This window comes from Caloenas nicobarica, chromosome 5 (genome assembly GCF_036013445.1).
Source record: "Caloenas nicobarica isolate bCalNic1 chromosome 5, bCalNic1.hap1, whole genome shotgun sequence".
Taxonomy (NCBI): Eukaryota; Metazoa; Chordata; class Aves; order Columbiformes; family Columbidae; genus Caloenas; species Caloenas nicobarica.
This window is the reverse complement of record NC_088249.1, coordinates 48,462,584-48,482,614: the sequence shown is the minus strand read 5'-3', so window position 1 is coordinate 48,482,614 and position 20,031 is coordinate 48,462,584. Positions and strand designations below refer to the sequence as shown.

Sequence of the window (20,031 nt, the reverse complement as noted above, 5' to 3'; positions counted from 1 at the left end):
AATGTCAATGTAAGAACCATGAAACTTACAATTGAAATATTAATACAAGGACCCATCAGGGCATGGAAAGAGATTCTTGCTATGTTGGAACTAACTCCTTCAAAGACAAGAGATGGAACTTGTTTCTTATATAACATTAGACTAAGACAGCAGAGAAACTTGTTGCTTAATGAAACTGTTTTCAAGTATATGAAGTTAAGGTTGTTGAGGCGTTACAATATAATCGGAGACTGTCCACCTAGCTGTTTTGTGTATATTGTAGCAGTGTAGACCAGGGGTGTCAAACTCATTTTCACCAGGGGCCACATCAGCCCCACATTGCCTTTAAAGGGTCAAATGTAATTTTAGGACAGTCCTACAATTACATTTATACAGTCCTGTTTTAAAAGGTCTATATAAACTAAATCAAATAGATTTAAGTCTTGCATTTTTGGATGCTAGATTTTGTTTTAATTAACAAAAGCAAATATTTGTAATAATCTACGAGATGTGAGACTGGTTTTGAGAGCAACAGGAAAGTAAAAGGCTTTCAGAATAGAATCAGAAATGGTGCGTAGCTTCTTTCTACTCCATGACAACTTAATAGCACTAGTTTCATCAGTTTCAGTAACACTAGCGGAAACTCAGTAGTTTCTACTCGGTGACTGTAATTGCATATTAACTAAAAAGGGATAAAACATTCAGGTACTCTTATGCAGCCTTTAGCTTTTTTGATACTTCTCTCCTCTCTGACCCTCCTCATCCTCCAAACTGTTACACATGAACACATCTTCTAATCAGAAATACCATTGAAATTATAGCATACTACTCCTCCACATTTCGTTTGAGCAACTTGAAATATTCCTGATAGCACAAGCAGAAGAGGGAAATGCTGGCATTGTGTAATAATGCAGTATACAGCTGGTAAAATCATAAATACCTCAGAGAAAAACAAACAGAACAAAGTTATTTTAAAAACTTTGCTGTGCTCTCTTCTGCAAGGCCCATTTGTTCTGTGCACAGAGAAATCCCAAAAGGTGTTTTCTCTAACTATAACTTTATTGCAATGATAATCCTGTAATGCAGGTCTGTCAAACTCTTTCAAACACCATGCTCCTGCAGCATAACGCCCATCACACACCATGTGACCAGCATGCTGGCAGGAGCCTGGGGACAAGAAGCTTGTCACTGCTGTGTGGAAACAAAGTGCTGGGCTGGATAACACAAGGAGGCAGGCTGGATTCAGCCCACAGGCTCTGTGTTTGACACCTGTGGTGTGGACTATAACTGTACATGGATTAACCAGTGAGAAGCATTTCCTAGGTAGTATCTCCTATTTCCTTTCAAGGTTGGGTAGAATGCATCTACTCTGAGATCCTGTCTAGAGTTAACAATCAATTTTTACGATGTCGTTGGTTTCATGTGGCTGGTTTTAGTGCTTCTAGTCTATGTACATAAAATAAGCTATAGGGTTCAGAACTAAAAATTGCTTTTTTGCAGGGTAAAGGTAAGACTGTTGTTCAAGGACTGTATATGTTTTTAAGCACTACCTTGTCATTGTGCATAGTAATGATGGGCTGTTTTTTAAAGATATTCTAGTGGATTTTATGTGTGTATCTTTTTCAGAAAAGTGTCATGAAGACAACCTGGGGTATATTGGATCCACCTGTGGGAAACACACGTTTAAATGTTATTAGATTAATATCTAGCCTTTTACAGACAAATACAAGCAGTGTGAATCAGGAGCTTATAGAGCTTAACAGCATAGGAGTAATACTGGTAAGAACTTTATGCTGACTTCTTTAAGGATTGCTGTTAAGATCTTGTCTGCTCTTTATGTCACTGCAGATAACCAGCTTATTTTTTCGTATGTATCTTCTCAATTTTTCAGCCATGTTCACGGCTTCCCTGCTTTTTTCATTCTTTTATTAAGTTGTTCCCTCAACCCATTTTCTTCTCTTAATAATATATAGCACACCAAATAGTATCTCAGCAGTGTCCTATAAAAGGACAGTTATTCTTGGTAGTTTGTATGCCTTCAAACCTCTGAAAGCAAGATGTTGCACAACGAACTTTCAGTCAGTTAACTCACTGCTTTTGTGCTAAAGTGGAATGTATACTTTGAATACATCCTAGCTCATACTTCAGCTATAGTAGGACATGGTTTTTTTGTATTTAGGTTGACCAAAAAATTCAAAAGTTGGTGTTGGTTAAAAAATAACTAGTGAAATGTGCCGGAACTTAAACTGCAGTTTCAGAATGCAGAACTTCTGCTTCTAAGCAAGCAGTTACAAACGTGAAGTATAAATATTTTCTCTGCACCAAGTTGTTTTAGTGTAAAATCCCTTTTTCCTTCAACTAATTAGTACAGCTGTAGTTGTAACCATCTCAATCTCTCTGCACAAGTTGGAGTTGTGTACAGGTGCTAACTTCTATACAATAACTGAAGTTGTTCCTAGGTATGTGGTGTAAGGGAATGTACACGCTTTGAAAACTTGCATTGCTAGCCATTTTTCTCATTGGGGACTTCAACTTACCAGATGTCTGCTGGAAACACAACACAGCAGAAACAATCTAGGAGGCTCCTGGACTGTGTGGAAGACAACCTTCTGCCACAGCTGGTCAGTGGGCCAACTAGGGAAGGCACCTCACTTTACCTGTTGTTTGTGAACCGAGAAGGAGTCATGGGTAATGTGTGGTTGGAGGTCAACTTGGGCATAGTGATCATGAAATGACCAGGTTTTCTATTCTTGGAGAAGTAAGACGGGTGGTCAGCAGAACTGCTATCCTGGACTTTCAGAGGGCAGACTTTAACCTGTGTAGGAGGCTGGTTGTCAGAGTCCCTTGGGAGGCAGTCCTGAAGGGCAAAGGAGTCCAGGAAAGCTGGTTGCTCCTCAAGAAGGAAATCTTAAAAGCGCAGGAGCAGACTGTCCCCGTGTGCCGAAAGATGAGCCGGTGGGGAAGACCGGCCTGGCTTAATAGAGAGCATCAGCTGGAACTTGGGAATAAAAGGAGAATTTATAATCTTTGGAAGAAGGGGCAGGCTACTCAAGAGGACTACAAGGATGCCGTGAAGTTAGGCAGGGAGAAAACTAGAAGTGCCAAAGCCCAACTAGAGTTCAGCCTGGCTACTGCTGTAAAAGGAAATAAAAAAAGCTTCTCTAAATATGTCAGCAACAAAAGGAGGGCTAAGGAGAATCTCCAACCTCTGGTGGATGTGGGGGAAAACATAGTGACAGAGGACAAGGGAAAAGCTGAGGTACTAAATGCCATCTTTGCCTCAGTCTTTAATAGTAAGACCAGTTGTGCTCCAGGTAGCCAGCCCTCTGAGCTGGAAGACAGGGACAGGGAGCAAAATGAAGCCCAAAAAATCCAAGGGGAAATTGTTAATGACTTGCTACACCACTTAAATACACTCAAGTCTATGGGGCCAGATGGGATCCATCGAAGGATACTGAGGGAGCTGGCAGAGGGAAGAGCCACTTTCAATTATTTATCAGCAGTCGTGGCTAAACCGAGGAGGCCCCAGTCAACTGGAAGTTGGTAAATGTGACACCCAGCTACAAGAAGGGCCGGAAAGAGGATTTGGGGAATTACAAGCCTGTCAGCCTGACCTTGGTGCCAGGGAGGGTCGTGGAACAGATCATCCTGAGTGCCGATTATGTGGCACATACAAGACAACCAGGCGATCAGGCCCAGTCAGCATGGATTGATGAAAGACGGGTCCTGCTTGACCAACCTGATCTCCTTCTATGGCAAGGTGACCCACTCAGTGGATGAGGGAGAGGCTGTGGATGCTGTGTACTTCAGTAAAGCCTTTGACGCTGTTTGCCACACCATTCTTCTGGAGAAACTGGCAGGTCATGGCTTGAATGGGTGTACTCTTCACTGGGTGAAGAACTGGCTGGATGGCCAGGACCAGAGAGTGAATGAAGTCAAATCCAGTTGGCAGTTGGTCATGAGTTGTGTTCCCCAGAGCTCAGTACTGGGGCCAGTTGTTTAATATCTTTATCAACGATCTAGATGAGGGGATCTTATGCACCCTTAGTAAGTTTGCACCTGACACCAAGTTGGGTGGGAGTGTTGAACTGCTTGAGTGTAGAAAGGCTCTACAAAGGGATCTGGACAATCTGGATCAATGGACTGAGGCCAGTTGTATGAGGCTCAACAAGGCCAAGTCCCGGGTCCTGCACTTGAATCAAAACAACATCATGCAATGCTACAGGCTTGGGGAAGAGTGGCTGGAAAGCTGCCTGGAGGAAAAGGATCTGGGGGTGTTGGTTGACATCTGGCTGAACGTGAGCCAGTAGTGTGTCCAGGTGGCCAAAGAGGCCACCAGCATTGTGGCTTGTATGAGGAATAGTGTGGCCAGCAGGACTAGGGAAGCAATCGTCCCCCTATACTCAGCACTGGTGAGGCTGCACCTTGAATACAGTGTTCAGTTTTGGGCCCCTCACTACAAGAAAGACATTGAGGTAGTGGAATGAGTTCAGAGGAGGGGAACAAAGCCAGTGAAAGGTCTGGAGCACAAGTCTTATGAGGAATGGCTGAGGGAACTGTGGCTGTTTAGCCTGGAGAAAAGGAGGCTGAGGGTAAACCTTATCACTCTCTACAACTACCTGAAAGGAGGTTGTAGGGAGGTGATTCTTAGGGACATGGTGGACTTGACAGTGTTAGGTTAACAGTTGGACTTGATGATCTTAAAAGGTCTTTTCCAACCAAAATGATTCTGTTATTCTGTGTTGTTTTAAGTAGATTATTTTGTAAACTAAATACAGTGAGATGTGGACGTGCTTTTTTCTCTTTGCATAAGGAGAGGAAAAAGTAATTATAGCCATATAAACTTCTCAGTGCTTCATGCTGTTTGCTGAAACAGCACATGCTTTACTGTGCAGACTTGACTGTTAAGAAAAGTAATCGTCTAGTTCCAGTAGTGTATCTTTATTGTAGGATGTTATTTGTTTAGGAGAACTGAAAGAAAAGCTTTATTTTGAAGGAGGCTGAAATTGTTTAATACTGTTCCAGTCATTACACATATTTCCATAACTAATTTCATTTTACCAGTGGCAGCAATCATTTGAGTTTTCCAGTTAGAAGTAGTGTAAAATAACTGGACATAAAGCTTGAGAAAAATCTTTCCTGTGTTGAAGAGCGAAAATGTAGAGAACAGGCAACATGATTAACTGAACGCTGTATATTGTATCTCAGCCTCAGTATTTGTCTGTGTATGGCATTTAATAATCTTTAAATTGCATCTAGATTATCTGAGGTAGCCTTCTGTAATAGAATAAAATTAGTAGATGACAGCTCCAAAACAGGTAGATATGATTTTGTAAGGAATCTCACTAAAGTAAGGAGCACTTTATAAACAGTATTGCAGGTGCTAGAAGGTTAAGTGAACTCAAAAAAGAGAAATCTGTCAAGGGCTACTAAGGTCAGAAGTAACGCTTCTGACTCTGGGACTCTCTGGGCTGCAGCTAGCAGAAAGAATGTAAGTGGTGAGAGTCATTCCTTCCTCTCTTTGTTCTCTGAAATTGCATTATTGCCTGCCCCCAGGATAAATCCAGTTACAGTTGAGTTTTGTTCTGATCCAGTATGATAGTCCTTGTGTTCAGATAATAGGAAGTACAAGAATTTATTGTACATCACAAATTTTGTCTTGCACAATAATACTTACTGTAAAAATTAATTTATTCTTGTGTAGTAATTCAGATGACATTTAGGAGTGAGACTATTGGTTACGTTTCATGAAAAGACCTTTGTTTGTATGAACCTTGTTGAATTGTTTTACAGGACATGTTCTTTAAGTATACATGGAACAACTTTTTGCATACTCAAGTAGAAATCTGTATTGCATTGATTCTTGCAAGTCCTTTTGAAAGCACAGAAAATGGCACAATTACAGATCAGGATTCCATAGGGGGCAATCTCTTACTGAAACATGTAAGTCGTGGGTGTTTTGGGAATCTATTGAATTTTGTTGTCTCCAGGCTGCTGTAGCAGTTACTTTTATGTAAAATGTACCCCAATATTACTTTATGTATAGAATGAAGAGGAATATTTTTCTGTTTTTTCTTAAAATGTCAGTTCAGGGTGTTAAACCTGAAAATGCCATAGAGTAGATTTTTGCTGCCCCAAAGTGAGCATGTGTGCAGAGCTGTAAGTATTTATTTTCCTTAAAAATGTTCCTCTTATTTTTAAGAATTAAAATAGCTTTCAATAGCTTGGTGCTACTAAACTCAGCAGCTATAAAGAGAAGTAGAATTAATGTAGTTGTAGCTTTTAGGTTTCTGGTTGGGATCTGACTGCTGCTTCTCAACTTTAAACCTTTCAGTGAAAGTATTTGTCCTGAACCTGATATTATTTGTCTTGTAAGACTTCAAAATCAACTGTAAAATGTATAATAGTGTTCCATTTCACTGCTACTAAGCATATTTTGCTTTTTTGCTAGCTCTTCCTCAAGTGCCAATTAATAGAACGAATACTTGAAGCATGGGAGATGAATGAGAAGAAACAGTGAGTAACCAGTTGTCTCATTCCCTCCAGTTGTTTACCTAAGACTTGAATTGTGAAATGAACCTGTGACCAATTCATAACTGATCTTGCCAGTTCTAAAGACACTTGTATATTACTATTTGGATGATTAAAGCTTTCTCACATACTACTTTTTGGTAGCATTCTAATGCTTTTTCCCATGATCATTTCAGAATACAATAGTTTGTCATTCTTGCCATGTGTAAGATATTACTATGATATTTAAAGTCTGCCCGTGTTCAAGTACACAAACATAACGTAAGTTTTGAGTGGACAGAAAATACTTTTTTCCAGTAAGCAATTAAAATTATTTATAAACGCATCAAAGCATATTGCTTATTGGGGAGCAACAGACTCCTAAGCAGTAAAAGCCAAGTCCTCAGCAATGGAATACCTTCTAAAAGTATGTGTTTGTGATAGGATGGAAGTTTCAAGTAGCTAGGAGAAAAAAACCCTCAGTCTTCACCTGAGGTGGTAAAACAGCTCTCTGAAGGCTCCTAAGTTTGGCTCAGAAGATACTGAACAGTGAATGTTAGCTCTAACTTGTCAAAGTATTGAATTAGCTGACTGGGATGGTGTTGCTGGTTTGCTTACTTATTATTTCAGACAGTTCTTCCCAGAGTATTCCTGTTCCTATTTGATGTGCATCAGATAGTAAATATATAGCTAATATAATTGACCTGAAAATAGTGTTGAAGTAGGTGAAAAAGGTGGGTATAAAGAGAATGTGACTTAATTTAACTGTAGAAGACATTTGGGAGAACATGTTTTTTATTGTATTCTCCTGAGATTATAGAGAACTGTAAACTTTATCAGCAATTAGACTCTCGTAGGAGAGATGTATGGGAAGTTATTTCCATAGATCCAACCTAAAACTATTCTTTGGTTGGATAAGAATGTTCTTGATCCAGTGCTTACCATATGGATGAAATAATAATTAATTAATTTGTTCGGTTTCATGTTTGCAAACAGTAATGTGGAAAATATTGTTATAAACCTCAGATTGTGCTTTTATCTGGAAATAAATAATTTTTATTTGCAAGAAATGAGCTCATTCTTGTAATTCACCCCTTTATCTAGTTTTGTACAAGTATGACTCCAAATATAAAACACAAGTCTTTTAAGATAATCTAAAAGTATTTTTATCTTAGCTGCTTGTTGTAGTTTAACCCTAGCTGGCAACCAAATACCACACAGCCATTCGCCTGCCCTCCCACCCCCTCAGTGGGATGGGGAAGAGAATAAAAAAAACAAACGACAACCAAAAAAAAAACCAAAAACCAAAAAACCAACAACAACCACAAACTCACTCATGGGTTGAGATAAAGACAATTTAATAGCATAGCAGCCAAAACAGGACCATTGCTTCAGGAAATTGATTTTTTGGCAGGTTTTTTTTTTTTGGTATTCTGATTTTTGAGCAGTGCTAGAAGCTTTGAGGGTGACTGCTTTTTGCTGGTAAAAATCCAACATAACAAAAAGCTGTTTGATTTGCTGGGATTAATAAGCATTTCCTAACAGAAGATACAATTGTATTCTACACAGTTTGGCTTGGCAATGACAAGTCAGTCCACTTTATCAAATACAAGAGTTCCTTATGGTATATCCTCGATTAGAAATTATAACCTTTGCCATCTTTGCATGTTGCTTTTTTTGAATGTACTTGTTACATAAGCAGTGGAGGAAATAAGACAGTAACCTCTCACTGAAGTTGTTCCTGTAAACAGTGTAATACTGTTTCATTCATGACATCTTGTATTACCATGACATAACATAATTTCAATTACCTCATGCGTTAGTGATGGTGGTGGAAAATCAAGTAATGTGATTTGTGCTTGCATAACATAATCTACTTCCTGAACCGCTCTCACTTTACAAAGGTTTCAGTCAATTTCATGGGAGGCTTGTCTAGCAATTGAGTAGGTCTTCGTTGATTTTTCATTAGAAAGGACAAAACCTTAAAAAGCTGACGTGGCAAATGTCTGATTAGCTTGCAGCTAAATGCTGGAAATTCGATCCAAGTTGGAGCTCTCACTTTAGCTCTTTGGTCATATCTAGAATGGTTAGAGCTGATCACAGCTATTCAAAGCACTACTGTAAAAACTTTTGTAATTCTACAAAATTCTGCAAAGCAGTTCTGTCAAATAAAAATATTTGGACTGCCTTGTAATCGTACCTTTTGTGTACACTTACTTAAACTTCAGGAAAGCAATGATCCTAACTAAAACTTCAGTTGGTCATACCATTCCAACTTCCGTGTTAAATGTAATGTTAATAAACTCTGCAACACTAGAGCACACTTAGGATTTAAGATTTTTTTTTCCTCTCTTTGTTGTCCCCAAAATGGAGTTCTTTTACCCAGTGTGCAATTGAGTCAAATTTTTGCACACAGAGACGAGACATTTTTTATTAGAGAGTTGCACAAGTCTGGATGCTGAAAGAATGCCAGCATGCCAGAAAGAAAAGTAACAGCCATTATATACAAAATCTTATCACTATTTTTACACCTTCAGGACAGTCGTGAAGAGACAATTGGTTACACATTTGCATATTGGTTACGTAATGATTTTAGCATATAATGAGTAACATTCAGCTAAAGGACACTTTATCCAACAGTCTTGAGATATATGTTGAAACAAGACTCAACTAATTGTGCAGGCTTCAGAATGTCTAAAGCTGCAAAATCAGTAGTCTTTTCAGTTTCTGATTAGGTGTTTTGCAAGTCACCCTTTGTTAAAGGGGCAGACTGACCTAAAACTGAGAGGATTTACATATCTTGAGGTTAGCAATTGCAGACAGGATTCATTTTCAGTGGTAATGACTATGTTTTGATCATGGACTCAAAGCTCTGAGAGAACATTCAGTGAAGTGGGGTTTTGAAAAATACTCTCAGCAAGAGAAATTTCCAGAAAACTGTGGATCTGTTGTTAATTTTGTCATTTTCTGGATAACGCTGTAGACTTTTCTTTCTACACACATAAATGTGAAAGCGGAAATAATCTGTCCAGAGACTCTTCACTTCCTTCTTGGTATTTTACATACTTGTTAAGTCTTCTGAATTTGCTTAGTAGTCAAACCAGTTGGTGTCTGAAATTCTTGAGTATCTTTGCTGACCTTTGGTTTTAGGGTGCAACTCTTTTGTTTAAGAACCCCTATGCTATTTCTCTTGTGTAACTTCTTGACTCTGGTAGAGTGTTTTCTAAGAAAGTATAGTAGCACAGTTGCTCTGAATGTGGGCAGTTGAATTCCTTTTGTCTCTTGCAGGGCTGAAGGAGGAAGACGGCATGGCTATATGGGTCATCTGACAAGGATAGCAAACTGTATTGTGCATAGTACGGATAAGGGGCCAAACAGTACACTAGTCCAACAACTCATTAAAGGTAATGTTAATAGTCTTAAGTTTGTCTTCATGGCTTTCGTTATCAAATTTTGAGGAAATGATTCAGACTTAAATTAAAAGACAGCTGTTGGATAAAAGAAGAAAATATTATTTCTGACGCATTCAATTTAAAACCAGACATGCTTAAACATATGCTTAAGTCTTTTTCAAACAGTATCAAAGCTCCCTGAAATAAATGGAAAGAGATGCTCACCTGCTTAATTTGGATTTGTTTGCTATATGGAGTAATCCTTATGTATTTAGGAGGATGTGTATGTTCTTTGCAGTATTTCTGAGTAGAACAAAAGAAAACAATTAAAAATTAAATGATGCTCCTTTGTTGATAGTATCAAAATGGTTTTTGTTTTGTTTTTCTGTTTTGTATGCTAGAGCTTCCTGAGGAGGTGAGGGAGCGATGGGAGACATTCTGCACAAGCTCTTTAGGAGAAACTAACAAGAGGAATACAGTGGACCTGGTAAGTAGTGATGGGTGAGTTATCAAAATTGCTGTTTACTTGGACCGCAGTTTCTTTTTGTCAGCAGCACAACTGATCTTCCCAACTTCCATGTACTTGTGTCAACAAGTATATCTAGCTGCTGAGCTATGGAACTGATAGTTTTTTAGTTTACTTTTCAACTAAAGCCATATTAATATTTTATGTGGGAGTCTTGCAGTTGCTCAGTTTGTATACCTCATCCCAGGCAGTTGTCAAGAAGGAAGACTTCTTTACAGCTTGAAGTTAGTGTCCTTGAAAGCTCCTGTCTGCTTGAAGAGTACAAACTAGTACGGCAGGAGCTGCTGTAAATTGCTTTATCTACAGCATGTAAATGAGCCTGTGTAAGTTTAATGGAAAAATGCATCTCACTGCATGTGTTTCTGACCTTGCTTTACGTCAGGTAACTTTGCGTACTTTTGTTGTGCACCATCATATTTTTCTGCACGCAGCAGTAGTGATCACACTTTTAGAAAAAAAGCTAGTTAAGTAGAACTGTGAAGAGCTTTTGTGTAACCATGTTAAACATGCAGTAGTCACTTGGAGACTTCATTAAGCAGACCAATTAATGAATTTTAATATACCTGACTACTCCAGGAATGCAGTGCATTGTATATGGCTTCATTAACTTGTGCTGGTGCTATATTAATTGGGTTATAAGACTAATAGTGTTAAATTTTCTATTTCAACATAATATAGCAACTGGAACATAATGCTAACATGATATATGTGGCAGTAAAATTCATCTGAAACTGTGCAGCTTGTGGACAGGACCAAATGATGTACAGATGGTACTTTTTCTATGAGCCTGTGAATGCAAAGACGTTCATAGTGTTTGTAGAACAATGATATTTTCTTGTTGGTGTAAACTACTTCTTGGTTAAGGCCAAGAGAAGAGTCATGTAAAGAGGCAGAATTTTAAGCCGATTTATAATTAATAACATTGTAATTTGCTCTTTAGATATGTAATCATTTACTTGGATATATTTGATGTAAAAAACAGTAGAACTTCATTTAAAACATATCTCCAGATTCCAAAGTATTCAGTTGAATAGCAATATGAAGCATCAAAACAAAAATTCTTGTATCTAAAATGCCATCTGGAAAATACTGTGTCTTTGAACTTTTAGAGCTATGGGCTTTGTTTCTGGTTGTGTGATCAATTGTCATGAGCCTTGGATTAGCATTTAGTTTAAAGATAAGCAGTAATGGATGATAAAATGTGGTGTAGGAGATTATAAAATACATATCATAGAAAAATCAGGTTGTTGTTTGACTGAGTCAAGTGTAAGTTCTGGTTATTGTATTTGTGTATCCCGAAAGCACACCCCCACAGTATTTCTTCCCAGTCATACTGTCTCCTAATATCCATGCTTTTGGTCTGTGCTTTGGTCTCCATAGACCTGTCCTTACCATCTCTAAACCTGGACAGTTTGGTATGTCTGAGTGTTTGTGCTCTTTTGTAAGTTGATGAAGGTCTTCTGGGTTAAAACAACAGATTATCAGAACCCCTGAGGCCCCAGAGGAAGTCAGGACAATGGAGGAGTTTGCCTTGGTTGATGAGGACTCAGTTAAGGACCAGTTAAGCAATGTGGACATCCATGAATCCATGGGTCCTGATGGGGTGCACCTGCAGGTGCTGAGGGAGCTGGCTGAAGTCATTGCTAGGCCACTCTCCATCATCTTTGGTAAGTCGTGGGGAATGGGAAAGGCGCCTGAGGACTGGAAGAAAGCAAATGTCACTCCAGTCTTCAAAAAGGGCAAGAAGGAGGACCTGGGTAACTATAGACTGGTCAGCCTCACCTCCATCCCTGGGAAGGTGATGGAACAACTTATCCTTGATGCTGTCTCAAGGCATATCAAGGATAAGAGGGTCATTAGGGGCAGTCAGCATGGCTTCACCAAGGGGAAGTCATGCTTAACCAACCTCTTAGCCTTTTATGAAGACATAACCAAGTGGATAGATGATGGTAAAGCAGTGCATGTGGTCTACCACGATTTCAGTAAAGCATTTGACACTGTCTCCCACAGCATCCTTGCTGCTAAACTGAGGAAGTGTCATCTGGATGATCACGTAGTGAGGTGGACTGTGAACTGGCTGAAGGAAAGAAGCCAGAGAGTTGTGGTCAATGGGGCAGAGTCTGGTTGGAGGCCTGTATCTAGTGGAGTCCCTCAAGAGTACTGGGACCAGTACTATTCAATATATTCATCAATGGCTTGGATGAGGGAATAGAGTGCACTGTCAGCAAGTTTGCTGATGACACCAAACTGGGAGGAGTGGCTGCCATGCCAGAAGGCTGTACTGCCATGCAGCGAGACCTGGACAGGCTGGAGAGTTGGGCGGGAAGAAATTTAATGAAATATAACAAGGGCAAGTGTAGAGTCTTGCATATGGGCAAGAACAACTCCAGGTACCAGTATAAGTTGGGAAATGACCTGTTGGAGAGCAGTGTAGGGGAAAGAGACCTGGGGGTCCTGGTGGACAGCAGGATGACCATGAGCCAGCACTGTGCCCTTGTGGCCAAGAAGGTCAATGGCATCCTGTGGTGTATTAGAAGGGATATGGTTAGTAGATTGAGAGAGGTTCTTCTCCCCCTCTCTTCTGCCCTGATGAGACCGCATCTGGAATATTGTGTCCTAGTTCTGAGCCCTTCAGTTCAAGAAGGACAGAGAACTGTTCGAGAGAGTCCAGTGCAGAGCCACAAAGATGATTAAGGGAGTGAAGCATCTCCCTTATGAGGAAAGGCTGAGGGAGCTGGGTCTCTTTAGCTTGGAGAAGAGGAGACTGAGGAGTGACCTCATCAATGTTTATAAATATGTAAAGGGTGATTGTGATGAGGATGGAGCCAGGCTCTTCTCGGTGACAACCAAGGATAAGACAAGGGGCAATGGGTGCAAACTGGAACACAGGAGGTTCCACTTAAATATGAGAAGAAACTTCTTCACTATGAGGGTGACAGAACACTGGAACAGGCTGCCCAGGGAGGTTGTGGAGTCTCCTTCTCTGGAGACATTCAAAACCCACCTGGATGCCTTCCTGCGTAACGTCATCTAGGTGTTCCTGCCTCTGGCAAGGGGATTGAACTAGATGGTCTTTTGAGGTCCCTTCCAATCCCTAATTCTGTGATTCTGTAATGCTTTTACCTGAAAAATCATGTGCCTGATTTAAAGTGCAGATTTTCAGTGTTCCCAGAGCAAGATCTTAAGCACACCTTTCTTAATTTTCTATGGTTATTATTACTGGGTAGATGAGTAGACTTACTTGGTTCAAGGTTTTCCTGTCCTAAGCAAGCTGAACACAATCTAGTCATGGGTGATACAATAGCTAAGCACATGGCTCCTGACCTGAAGGACAGAACTGTGTTTTACTTTTATACTTGATCTTCAGTCAGCTTACTGGATTTATTAAGCTTAGATGATCTGATATTTATGTGTATGCATACTCTTTAGGTGAAGTTCATTAAAAATATGTAAATAAGTTAGCTGTGTGAACGCTATGGAAATAACTGACCTTGTGAGTGCTTTCAATGCTTCAGTCATTTGGTGCTCAACAAAGAGAGCTCTCTTACTAAAACAGAACAAGATATATTGTCCTGAGGTCCCATGCATAATGAACTGCTTCTGCAGTCATGAGACTGTTCTTTTTCAGTTGTTTTATATCAGGGACGTTGATTGTAAATCTATCAATACCACATCCCTTTCATTATCTTTCTCTCTCTTTAGGCTTTTCTGTCTTTCAAATAAGTTCTTGTTGCGTTTTCGGAAACAAAGTTAACTGCAGACTTAGAAGTGAGCATGTTGCAGAACTGCATCAGAATTTTCCCAAAATGCTTTACAGACTTTACAAGACACTTACTTTTGTTTTTCCACTGCTAATTGTCCTTCTGGTAGAAGGGAGGCAGTATTCACTAAGTTTACTTACTTACACTTGCCTAGCTGAAGATTAAACAAATATGGAGTAATTGTTCATTTTCTCTTTAGACAAGGTGCATAATGATGCCAGTACAGTGAAGAATGCTATTCAGATGTGTCTTTTTCTGGCATCCTTCCAATATTTGTCATTATATATTGAATGTTTGTGAGGTATAGTTAAAGACTAGGTGAGGAGAACGTACTTCCCCTAAGCACAAATATAGCAGTCTACCAGACAAATTGTTCAAGTTTTCCTTAAAAATCACCATGCAGTTTCTTTCTCCTAAGGAAAATCTTTCTCAATATTACCAGAAAATAAGGCAAAAAAATGCCACACATTAGAATGAATTATTTGCAAAAAGTGCCTGTGCTGTGTGTGTTAGAAAGTGACTGGTTTGAACAGTGACGAGCTTTAAGTGAAGAACTGATTGCTGGAATTTGCAATGGTCATTCCCACTCCACTTCCCTGGTATAATTCTGCCATTTATTTGTTAGGGTGGAGTAGTGCTAGTTTCTTTTTTCAGGTTTATGCTTCAACTACAGGAGCTGTCTGAAAACAAAAGGAAGTAACTCATCTATCTTAGGCCTTATGTCCTGTTTGGTTCCCAAAGGCACGGTTTGGGGAAGAATACGCTATGCCTAGCTAAGAGTCCTGAGCTTGTTTCTGTAACAGCAGTAAGGGCAGTATTTCTACTGAGGATGAACTCGTTCATTGGTAGTAGCTAAAACTAAATAACTTCTTACTTGGTTTTGTGTGCCCCCAACAAGTTGCAGTTGTAGAAGGATTAGGTATATTAACTTTTGTCTCAAAATGTGCCAACATATGGGGGACGGTATCTAGGGCAGCTCAGGTTGTGGTGTGGAATGCCATACAGTTACCTGGAAGCGTGCAGACTATATATTGTTTTCATAAATACACACTGAGCACTAACCTTTAATGGACTTGGTCTGTCATTTGATATAACAGTTCTTCTCCAGACACAAGAAGCCTAGAGATCATTTGGTGCATTACTCTTCTTCCCACTTACTGATAATTTTAGTGTTGATAGGTCAGGTTTCCTTCAGAAATTCAATAACTTGAAGTCAGGATACTTCTAGTATGCAAATTGCACTGCAGAGCAGAATGGTAAATGTTCAAGAATAAAGCACTCCCAATGATTTTTTTTTAAAATGTGTTATACTAACAGAGGAAAAAGCATAAAAGGACAATATACTTCAGGTAACAACTTTCTTCATTTGTTTCTTGCACGTGTATCCTGACTTGTAGCATTGTACTGTGATATTTCATAGAATCATTTTGGCTGGAAAAAACGTTGAAGATCAAGTCCAAGCATTAACTTAGCACTGTCAAGTTCATCTCTAAACCATATCCCGAAGAACCTCATCTATGCATTTTTTAAACACCTCCAGGGATGGTGACTCAATCATTTCCCTGGGCAGCTTGTTCCAATGCCTGACTACCCTTTCAGTGAAGAAATTTTTCTTGATATCTAAACCTCCCCTGGTGCAACTTGAGGCTGTTTTCTCTCATCGCTTGCTACTTGGGAGATGAGACCAACACCCTCCTTTCGGGTAGTTGTAGCAAGTGATAAGGTCTCCCCTCAGCCTCCTTTTCTCCAGGCTAAACAACTCCAGTTCCCTCAGCCGCTCTCATAAGACTTGTGCTCCACACCAGCTTTGTTGCCCTTCCCTGAACTTGTTACAGCACGTCAATGTCTTCTTGTAGTGAGGGGCCCAAAACTGAAACCAGTATTTGAGGTGCAGCTTCACCAGTGCCAAGTACAGGGAGACAATCACTTCCCTAGTCCTGCTGACCACCCTATTCCTGATACAAGCCACAATGCTGTTGGCCTTTTTGGACACCTGGGCACACTGCAAGCTCATATTCAGCCGGCTGTCAATCAGTATCCCCAGGCCCTCTTCCTCCAGGCAGCTTTCCAGCCATTCTTCCCCAGGGTGTCTGTCTTGCTTATAGCCTTTTATGTGTTTCAGTAGTCCTTTTGTATAGGCTTGTATTTTCTTTTTTTAAAAAAAAAAATAAATAAATCCACGAGCCACCTGACTTCACTTGAGAATCTAATGTGGAGTTTTAGGATAATGCAATGTATTACAATGCAGTATGAATTCTGTCATCTGTAGATTTGCTTTCTACTAGTGATCCTTCATAGAGTATGTCGTAAGTTTCTGCTGTTGCTACTGTAACTTCAGCTAATTGCTGCCCCAGCTAAAATTACTTTTGGAGTGCTGTTCTGATGAAAGATGAGTATAACGTTGTTTAGATAGCAGTGTGACTGAACAAACTATTCCCACTAGTTCTATGTCAGATCATTTAAAAAAATCATCTTCCAAGGGTAACATTTAAAACAGCGGTTGCTGTGGCGACAACTCCTTGTTTGTTTCTGCATGTGCACATTGGTTACAGATTTCTGAAGTTTAATCCTTTTGTCTTTTTGTAAATACTGTAGTTACCTAAGACAGTTTCCCTTATTTTTTTATATATATGAAAGGAGGAGGATCTCTGTATATGATCTGTTGTATTGGTGCCTACTAATTCATGTGCCGTTCAGTATATTTCTTGCAGTACAAAGACAAGATGCAAGTTTTGTCTCATTTTCTTTTAGATAACTGCTAGCAGTAGGACTGGCTTTTTATGTTATAGTCGTTCTCTAAGGTAGTCAAAAGCTTTGGCTTTTTTGGAGTATCTGATACTCATGCATGTGTTAATACTCTTGAAATATTTCAGGGACTGTTTTATGTAGTATAGCAGTTGGGAAAACTAAAAATAATTCAGCGTGATATGAAACTGAAGATTCAGCCAGATAGTGTGAGTATACTTGAGTGGCTGTCATGTACTATGCAAACAATTAAATTCCTTTTTATAGGTTACTACCTGCCACATTCATTCTTCCAGTGATGATGAAATTGACTTTAAAGAAACTGGCTTCTCACAGGATTCTTCTTTGCAGCAGGTGAGTTGAATTCTTTTAACAGCAAAAGTTGCTTTTTCTATAAAAATAAACAAGATTTTTTTTAAAAGCAGTGAACTTGTATTTCTATCAAAAGCACATGCAAATCTAGAAAGTTTAAAATAAAACTTAGACTTATGTGCATGTACACAACTGTGTTTTATCAAACCCAGAGGTATGGTTTTTAACACAAGCCATGATATCTTGGTGTTCCTTCCAGTTTTTAGTCTTTGGTCATGCTGTGTATGCAGATCTCTACTCATTATGCCTAAGAACAGATTTTTATATGCCAGCTCTCTGGCTAAGTTCAATAGTTTCTGTATTAACTTTAGTTTTTAATAGCTGTAGAAGTTTGAAAAGGTGGCTTCTAATTGTGTTTTCTGGCAAGCATGAACTGCTATGAAAGCAAATATGGGTTTCTGTTTGGTTTTGCTAACAGATTTTTTTTAATTAAATATTGACCCTTATTTTAATGACTAAACAAGGAGGATTGGCTATTTGTTACTATGTGCTTTTAATTTTTCACAAAATGTCGAACTGCAGTCATCACAACACTATAAATGAAGAGCTAAGTATACTCCTGTAACGGGTTGTATCTAGCGGCTCTAATGGGGTTTAACTTTATAGATGATTGATCCCTAGTAAGTGTACATAGCCAAATCTTCCCTAAGTTTCCAATGAACTTTATAACTTATTTTTAAATTAAGTTTATGCTTTCGACAACTCTTTTGTGAGTGTTTCAAAGATAATTATTTATCTCTTGGTTTACTGGGAAAAAAAAAAAAAGAGAGAATAACAGAATTTCTGTAATAGTACTGTCCTATCTGCAATATACATGTCCTTCAGTTCTTTCACTGGTGGTAAAGGTAGGAGCCATGCAGCACAAGACTGACAATAGATCTCTTATATGGAACATATTTCTTACCTGGGTTATTAACTAAAATCTTTCAGCTCACCAACAGCTATGTAGTAAATACTTAGTCCTAAGACTGGCTTCTGTATTTTATGCATCTTTTATAGTTTTTATAATAAATAATTGCCTAAGTTTGGATTGTCGTGGCTTAAGTTTTAAGAATCTGAATGCATTTTTACCTGATTCAGTGATTTTGTGCATGTGAGGTACACCTAAATACGAATTTGATAAATTGGGAGCTATCTGTAGCAGCTCTTGTGAGAAAGTAAGATCTTGAAATATCTCTGTACTTTTCATGCATCCCTTTAGTGACCTGCTGTACCTAGGCAATCTGAGCAGTTCCAAGTAGTTAATCTGGAGAAATGCAGATGATGCAATGCTGTTTATTTCAAGTTTGTCACTGTTTTCTGAAACTTTTTCTAAGCTATGGTAGTGAAACATACTTTCTAAAGTGGTCTTGTGAGGAAAGCATGACACTAGACAGGTTAAATCACTGATGGGAAATGCATTGAAATTACTTCAAACATTCTACAGCTGCACAAATTCATTCACAGAGGTGTCTCTGGCTCAGCTGGAATACCCTAGTATTCTACCAAGTTAAAGGAGAAAACAGGAGGTAGATTTCCAGAATTCAAGTGGACCAATTAGGAATTGGGTAAAGGAGGAAAATACTAAGGAACATATTGATCTTTGGTTTATTTTTGTCAAATGTAACTTCTGCCTGTGCAGAATTGCATTTGCTATGACTTATTTCTTCTGGCATCCAAATCTAGTTTGATACTGTTTTCTTCTAATGAAGACCCTTTCTTCTAGAGGGAATGTTTCTTTTTCCCCTCCTTTTTTCTCAGCAACACTTTTCGTATAAGTTTCTGAATAACCCTTCAAAACTGACATGTTTGAAAAAATAATCCCTTACCTAGTTCTGGGTTGTAAGATTTCTTGTGCTGGCAATATTTTATGTGCTATCTTGCTGTCGCTTTAGAAACTTTTACTTCAGGAATACGTTGTTCTGTTCTCCACCAGCTTAGTACCACTTTTTGTCTCCTTTAAGCGTACTGAAAATATATTAGAGAACGGGATAGAACTGTCTAGAGTCTGAGAAATGCCAGAACTTTATAATTGCGTTTTATATACTTCTAGGCAATTTTGATGTCATAAGATTTCACACTAGTTTTATGACTAGCCAATGTTGTAAACATAATGCCTTAATTTTCTGTTTAGCCTGATGAGTGGTGTTCTTAATGGTTGCACCTTTTGCAAAACACAAGTCTATTTAACTTCTTCGCTTTTTTTTCCTTCCTGTGAAGATAATTCACTAATGTCTTTCAGTCACATGCACTTTTTAATATCCATAATAATGAAGATAACTTTACAGGAAAGGAAGGCTTAGTAACCAGTGTAAAGCAGAGCAATTACTTTATAGGGAAGACAGTCAGTAACTGATTGCCTATCTGTGTTCATGTTGGTATATTAATTGTGTTAGTATCAAATGCTGAAGTTTTTCAGAACTGTTGGATTTTAAAATATAGGATCAAAATGTAAGAGTTCTTGCTTTGACCTGGGTTAGCATAGCGACCCTACCAGTCATGAGCATTTTCAGACCCACTCCCAGCCCTGATAGTGTCTTGCTGTATACCTTCTGTGACTACTTTCTTTTTTCCTCCTGTTTTCATCATGCTTTAATCCAAACTCACTTTTTTTTTACCATTTTTTGACCATTCTCTTGTTTTCTTTCCATATTCACTTCATCATATTCAGCGTTACCTTCTTCTTGAAAGGTTTTGTATGTGTATTTTGTCCCTTGGGCAAGAAACCAAGAGTTGATGTGACAGCTGTATTTCCTGTAATGTCTTA

General features: G+C 38.8%; 1 protein-coding gene across 3 annotated transcripts in view; it reads left to right on the top strand.

Annotated features, from left to right (window-relative positions):
- Window positions 1-20,031, top strand: part of PPP6R3 (protein phosphatase 6 regulatory subunit 3) — an 82,428-nt gene that overhangs the window by 43,119 nt on the left and 19,278 nt on the right. For all 3 annotated transcript variants that reach the window (XM_065636021.1, XM_065636020.1, XM_065636022.1), the window contains 6 exons: window positions 1,606-1,758; window positions 5,773-5,922; window positions 6,431-6,495; window positions 9,778-9,893; window positions 10,283-10,368; window positions 17,181-17,267. In XM_065636021.1, coding sequence (XP_065492093.1) covers window positions 1,606-1,758; window positions 5,773-5,922; window positions 6,431-6,495; window positions 9,778-9,893; window positions 10,283-10,368; window positions 17,181-17,267 — 657 coding nt within the window. The remainder of the gene's footprint in view (window positions 1-1,605; window positions 1,759-5,772; window positions 5,923-6,430; window positions 6,496-9,777; window positions 9,894-10,282; window positions 10,369-17,180; window positions 17,268-20,031) is intronic.